The sequence below is a fragment of the Argentina silus genome (assembly GCF_951799395.1).
Source record: "Argentina silus genome assembly, chromosome: 3".
NCBI lineage: Eukaryota > Metazoa > Chordata > Actinopteri > Argentiniformes > Argentinidae > Argentina > Argentina silus.
In genome coordinates this window covers 8,119,300-8,126,799 of record NC_139657.1, presented here as the reverse complement: position 1 = coordinate 8,126,799, position 7,500 = coordinate 8,119,300, and the positions used below count along the sequence as shown (strand labels likewise).

The 7,500-nt window shown below is 48.9% G+C and overlaps 1 protein-coding gene across 1 annotated transcript in view; it reads left to right on the top strand.

Moving 5' to 3' along the window:
* The window catches only part of LOC310801646 (FERM domain-containing protein 4A-like), a gene marked incomplete at both ends in the record, with an annotated part of 33,245 nt that overhangs the window by 14,172 nt on the left and 11,573 nt on the right, over positions 1-7,500 (top strand). Inside the window, one exon of the mRNA XM_083665713.1 lies at positions 7,465-7,500. This exon is cut by the window's right edge and continues 30 nt beyond it. Within this exon, the coding sequence (XP_083521839.1) occupies positions 7,465-7,500 (36 nt within the window). The remainder of the gene's footprint in view (positions 1-7,464) is intronic.

The following is a 7,500-nucleotide window of genomic DNA, read 5'->3' as shown; positions in this document are numbered from 1 at the left end:
GTGTGTGTGTGTGTGAGCGGGCACGGGTGGGTGTGTGTGTGTGTGAGCAAGTGAACGCATCAGCCTACCGCAGAGCAGAGTCAGGGTTAAAGAGATTCTCCATCTTGCTTCAATTAACCGTTTGGCAGTGTTTATATGACATTCCACCGATATTGGTTACCTCTAGCCCCAACTCTGCACCCCCGCCGACCCCAAAACCCCCCCCCCCCACCTCTACCCAAACCCAAACCTCTCTCCCCCTCCTCACCCCACACCTCTCTCCTACCTCTTCACACCACTCCCAAAACCTTACCTAACCCTTTCAAAAACCCCTCTACCCTCACCCACCAGATATACCACACCTACTGACCACACCTATAGCCAGAATAGAATCCCACTCCACTCAGCAGTGGGCTGTATAAGGCCCAAGGGACATCACACCTACTTTAACAGTCTTTCTCAATGCCTTATTTGTGGCTGTAAACCTCGAGGAGTCGTGGAAAGGTTGGACCTAACCTTCTTTGGTCCTTCACCCTCACCTAGTGTAACCTTTCCTTTCCTTTCGTACCCCCCCCCCACCCCCGCCCCCCCCTCTTTCTCCCTCTCTAATCCAATCGGAATACTGGGACCCAGGACGTTTCCCATCCATTCCCGAACGAGCCCAGTGCATCATGAGTTCCGTTCAGTTCAACGTTCAGTTGTCCCCCCCCCCTGCCCTCCTCCCTTCTTCCCTTCCTCGCCCAGCCCTTCTCTGTTTTTCTTTTACACCCCCGACCCCCCCCCCCCCCCCCCCTCGCTCACTCTCCACTGGTTCTTTCTCTCTTCCCCCCTCCCGTGTCTCAGTTAAACAACGGGATCACTGTGATAGTAACTCACAGAAGAAGCTGCCAACAATACAGGAATATATGTATTAGAGAGAGAGAGAGAGAGAATGAGAGAGAGAGAGAGAGAGAGAGAGGGAGTGATAGGAGATATGTATTAGGAAGAGAGAGAGAGAGAGAGAGAGACAGAGTCATCTGGAGATGTTTAAATTGGACAGGCCAGTTTCCGGTGTCTGGAACAGGCCAAAAATATCCAGAAACAGAGAAATCTAAACCAAGCAGAAAAGGATCCAACTCCTTCCCTTCTCTTTCTCTGTCTCACTCCGTCGTGCTGTGGAATACATACACGAAAGTTCGTCCCATTCGGGACGCGATTTAGGATCGAAATAAAACGCCATGTTAAATCTTAAAGCTCCAAGACAATTATACTCTTCGGAGAACGTCAGTTGGAGAGTTATTACCACAGAGCATTCGATGCCAACATGGAGGACAGTTTGATGAAGGTGGAGGATCTATGTCTGGGCCTTACTGAGTAATGTTACATCGATGTGGTACAAATGCTGTTGTATTTGGCACGGAAAGCATTTTCAACAGAGGATCACAAATCCAGCTTGATCCTTCAAAAGGCAATACATCTTGGGATAGAAACAGATCTTGTTTTCCTTTGCCCTAAGTCACTGAAATGTTCAGAGACCCTATAGGATCCACTGGTCTCTGTGATGCTATCCTGACAACTGCGTGGGCTTGGTGTAGTGTTACAGCTGGGTGGGCTTACAGACAGTTGAGTATACTTACGACTCCAACTGTTAGGCCACAAACGCCTATGGCAGGCCCACCCACCCACCGACTCCGCTACACACACACACACACACACACACACGCATGCACACACACACACACATGCACGCACACACACACAAACACACACACATGCACAGACAGACCGACACACACACACACACACACACACACACACACACACACTTCTGTTAAACTAGACTAAAGAAAGGGGCTGTTCATTATTCCACTGTTGTTATAACATAAATGCTCAACTCCATTCTATACAATTACAAAGTCATGACTCAGCTACTATACAACATTTGCAGGTCAATTACATGTTGGACCCACTCCCCAGGTAGGCCTACAGAGTATCTTATGTAAGCACACATAGCAAACTTAATCATTTTCATGTGATGATAGAGAGTCACAACTTGATGTCATGTAGGACAGGCCTATAAGACCCACACTCAGAGTGTGTCTGCATTGGCCAGGGGACTGAATAGCCTTCTGAAAAACAGATTCATGTTGTTTTGTTAACGTGCTGTGGTAATAACGGTCACTCCTAACTGTATTATGTGAACACACAGTGCCCAATTTAGGTCATTCAGAAACGATATTCAGTTTAACGGCTGTAGTGTGCAGCGCCAGGAATCACTCAGGCAAGCCAAACCTGAGCGGGGAGATCTGTTTTAGAAACGCGGGCAGGAAAAGAGGCGGAAGCGGGCGAGTAGAGAGGGAGAGAGGGGGAGAGGGAGAGAGAGAAAGAGAGAGAGGGAAAAGTCATTCCCAGATGATTTTTGGCTCTTGGTCTGGGGATCCAGATGTCTGTTTGTAGGTCGTTCTTGGGCTGCTCCATAGACTACACGCACGCACGCACGCACACGCACGCACGGACGGACGGACGCTCGCACGCACGCACACACGCACACACACACACACACACACACACACACTCACACACACACAGCCGTCTGCAGTTTCTCATGACTGCGAGCTGCAGAAAATTCCCCCTTTACTCTCTCTCTCTCCCCGCCCCCACAGCCTCCATTATTCCCGTGTTTTCGAACAAGCAGCAGTGATGACAGAAGGAAAGGATCGATAGACTGGCTGGTCGAGTTATGGATTCATTCACATAAACAGCGACAGATGATTTGATTCAGTCGGTCCCCTCGGTTATTCTCCGTTGGTACGGTCTCTCTCCCTGCATGTTCGCAGCCTACCCGTTTCTGCACGGCGCCGCCGGTGGAGTCACTAAGGGAGAGAAACGGGGGGTCGGCCGGTCCGAATAGCCCGGTCCGAGTAGCCGTTATCGGGGGACGAGGATGGACCATTGAATAGCCCTGCTGGTTGGAAGGGGTGCCAGCTTCTCTGGGAGAGTGAGAGAACGAGGGGAGAAAGAGGATGGCACGTCTTGGCTCCGTTTGCGTGCTGTAGCGTTGAACGGAAAACGGGGGGGAATAGGAGGGCTGCGACGTTTCCAACGCGAGTGGCACCGGTCAGTATGACATGGATGCTGATGTGTCTCTAGGCCGGAGAAGAAGAAGGATTTTACCGAGCTGTCTTTTTGATGCATCTTGTACTAGGGACTTATCCAATCGATCTAAAGCCCGTGTGGAATTGTATGTCGGAGCAACGCTGAGATTTTGAAAGGTAATGCGCGTCAATCTTCGCCTTGCCGCTAGGCGAGAGAACCCCCTTTCACATAACATCCGCTCATCTAATAACAAACAAAACAACAGAACAGCATGATGAGATGGTGGGTGTTCGTGCCTCTGCCACTGTTTCTTATTGTGTTTTCACCATGCTGCAACAGTCATAGCATTGTTTGAAGCTCCAGAATAGCCAGAACCATCATCACGGTTCTCTGTCTGCCTGGCCGGTAGAGGCAGCCATCCTCTATACAAGGCATTCAAAGTTGCCAAGTAATGGGTGAAAAATGTCGGCGTGTGAATCTTTTTCACGACATGTTCCCAGAGGATGAACTGAACCTTTTTTTTTTTTTTTTAAATATAAGGTTCAGGTTTCACGTGTATACTTTCATTCCCAAGTTGTGAATGAGGATGGTTTTTGTATAGCCTAGGTCCATTTCATGAATTGTGATACAATTGCCTGTTATGATTATTTTTAAGCAGTAAAACAAAGGTACCAGGTAACAATTAGGCCTAGGTATACAATAAACTGTCAGGTTAATGTTACCATCGAGTATAGGCAGTGGATAGGGATGGTCATGGTTAGGGTTTTGGACTGGGGATTCAATGACCATAATTTTATTATGGAAAGATCCGTTTCCAAACAATGGTCCTCTGTTCCTTGTAGATTTGATACTGTCTCATGATGTTTTATTTTGGTTGATGGAAGGTTGTTTGATTTAAATGAGCTAACAATATAACGTGTTTAAAATGATCTATTTTGGGGGCTAATTTCGCACATTCAAGATGCTATAGCATGCTAGCAAGCTGTCAACATGTTCTTACATCTTGTAGTGAATTCCCAGTTCAATATGTTGGTTATTATTGCAAAAGTGACCCTGGCCTATGGATTGGATATCCTAAACTTAGCCTCCAGGCAATGAATTGGAACCTGGCCTTTTGTATGATGATGTATGTTCTACCCAAGCCTCAAGCAAAGCTTCACCTACTGATGTTTGGTCTTACAGATCGGGTGAATGGACACTGCATACACTGAGATAAGACCGCTGTGTGTGTGTGTGTGTGTGTGTGTGTGTGTGTGTGTGTGTGTGTGTGTTGTGTGTGTCTTCTGCTGAAGCCTTATCTTTGCCTGTAGTCTGCACTGCAGTTTTCAAGGGTCAGCAGGTTCAGAGCTCCTGTAAGACATTGGATCAATGTGCCCTCCTATAGTCCAGACTCTTGGAAAGACAGAGGAGTCTCTGGGAACCAACTTGTCCTAGACATGGTCCAAGAAATGGTTGGATGTGAATGAGTATCATGCTCTGATGTGTGTGTATAGAGAGACAGCTTTGACCAGTGTCTAAGTATCTGACGGATAGGTCAGCAGCATCAGCAGTAATATAGTAGTAATATAGTAGTAATATAATACAGTTGTCATAGTGCAGTGACCTATCACGTTGTTGAAGGGAAACCAAACTCCATGACAATGAGGACCGTAAGGAGGGTGGGATGTAATGATACTTTAGGGAAAGACTGTAGGAGACCTTTAGGGTGTGTGTGTGTGTGTGTGTGTGTGCGTGTGTGCGTGTGTGTGTGTGCAGGTGCACCCACTCTAAACCCTAAACCACAGGGGCGAGAAGAGGAGTGGGAGGGCAGACTAAGCCCATCAAAGAAGCCAGCAGCCTAGACACACACACACACACACACACACACACACACCAGCAGCCTTAGGGCATATGTATGTGTTGTGCTCTCTCTGTCCTCAGCTTGCTGCCAACTCTCACCTCCAGCCTGTCACCCCACTGCTAGCTGGTCCGGTGTGTGTGTGTGTGTGTGTGTGTGTGTGTGTGTGTGTGTGTGTGGGTGGGGGTGGTGGCAGGGGGGGGGGCATCGTTGACACACCCCTCCCAAATCACAGGAACCTGAGATATGGAATCCTCGTTCTAAATTCATCAGATGTTGTCAAACTATGTTCACATCATGGACAGCTTTGCCTGAGACCCACCGAGTCATTGTGTGTGCTGAAACCTCAGCTCAGTGTTCACTGCTGACCCCAACCTGAGCATGGGGGAAGACCCAGGCTTCATACCCGCTTCTGCTCACACATCAAGTGAAACCTGCCCTGTAAAATGGAGGTTAGGACTGTCAGTGTGTCATGTGTGTGTCCCTCCATGGCCATGCCAGCGCCTGGGATTGGTGTGTGGGTGTTTATGTAGAAACGGATCACACAGCCAGGAGAAATTCACAGGCCCGCAATAAAATGGTACTGACTGGCCACCCTTTCAAAAAAGCACGCCTTCAACATGTCTGTTCCAACTGATCTCCCTGTGTGTGTGTGTGTGTGTGTGTGCGTGTGTGTGTGTGTGTGTGTGTGTGTGTGTGTGTGTCTGTCTGAAGGACGAACTCCACCCTGACTGTTTCAGAGGTTACGCAATATGTTTGGTCCCAGTCTCTGTTGCTGTAAGTCTGTCTGAGGATTGAGGGAGCTCCTGTGTGTGTGTGTGTGTGTGTGTCTGTGTGTGTGTGTGTGTGCGTGTGTGTGTGTGTGAGTGGATGAAACGATAAGCGAGCCTATTCAGAGCTGGGTGGTTGCCTTTATTGTGTTTGGGATGATCATTGACCGCGTAGTAAAGACTTTTTAAGGGTTGCGGTGCTTTTGTGGTATGGTTAAAACGGAGGTCTTTTGCCACACTCTCTCTATCCGCTCTCCTCCCTCCCCCCTTTCCCCCCTCCCCCCCTCCCCCCCTCCCCCCTCCCCCCTTTCTACCCCCAGATGTGAGGGAAGTGTGGGCGGAGCTTGGAGTGTTTGTTTTCCTCAGGGTCTCTACTTCCTGTCATAGAGCAGAGAAACTCCACATGTGCTGAGAGTTCACAGACACACACACACACACACACACACACACACACACACACACAAACACACAACTCCACATGTGCTGAGAGTTCACAGAGACACACACACACGCACGCACAGACAGACACACGCACGCACACAGACATACACACACACACACACACACAGCACTCTGGCACAGACTGTGACTCTGTGTTGAAAGGTTTGAAAGATGTCTTTTCTCTGTGCTGTTCTGTACTCGTACCGTGAGCAGGGAGCAGCTGTGTGGAGGTGCAGATTCATCAGCAGGTACACCGTTCAGAGACAGGACCATGATGGCCGGACCCTCCCCCAGGGAACCTCAGGGAACGAGCCTGGGAATGAGGATGATAGTTGGTGTTTGTTTGGAGAAGTTATCCAGATACTGAGAAGTGTAATGTACACATTCAGACTGATATCAGCGTGTGTGTGTGTGTGTGTGTGTGTGTGTACACTGATATCAGTGTGTGAAAGATGGGCAGGCTCTACGATGTCCTAGCCAGGTGTGAATGACTCGTCGGTCGGTGTGTGTGTGTGTGTGTGTGTGTGTGTGTGTGTGCGTGCACATCTGTGTGTCTGTTTGTCTCACATTCAAATATGTCCTCATCTGCACCTGCTTGGATGTTTATGCTTGAACTTGGCAGTGGAGTCATGTCAGTTTTGGCCAGTACTTTCCAAGCACACACACACACACACACACACACACACACACACACACACACACACGCGTCATAAGCACAAACAAGGCTCTGGATCCTCTTGGTGTGTGGTGTGTGTGTTGTAGACAGTGAATGGACTTCCTTCTCAGGCAGGAATGTTAGCTATGTCCATGAAGAGGACAGGAAACAAGCTTCCATTGGTCCATAGCGCCTGTCGCTGTGGTAACCTTGTTAAGGCTGAGACAGGGGTTTTTAACAGGCTAATCACCGCTCGGCAGAACACACTCGTGCGCTTGTACCATGGTAACACGGATAATATACGCCATTTAGCTGACGCTTTTATCCAAAGCGACTTCCATTGCAGTGAGTGCGTACATTTTTCAGTATAGTTGGTCCCAGCGGGGGAATCGAACCCCCAACCAAAGCGTTGTTAGCGCCATGCTCGACCCACTGAGCCGCAGGACGGGAGAGTGTGAGATTCGATCAGGCCACCGTGTGAAAGAACATCTTCGGTGTTCCTGACTGAAACAAACACTGTGACCCGGTGCTTAAGTGAGGCCAATGGAATGAACCCGGGAAGGGAGACGTGAACTTGAAACGTTCTGTGGGGCGGCTTTGATTTTCCTTCTGACCTTTACTGCTGCTGATCGGTGCAATATATCGCTAATCTCTGTTTCTCTCTCTCTCTCTCTCTCTCTCTCTCTCTCTCTCTCTCTCTCTCTCAGATGACGGAGGGGAGGCGATGTCAGGTCCATCTTCTG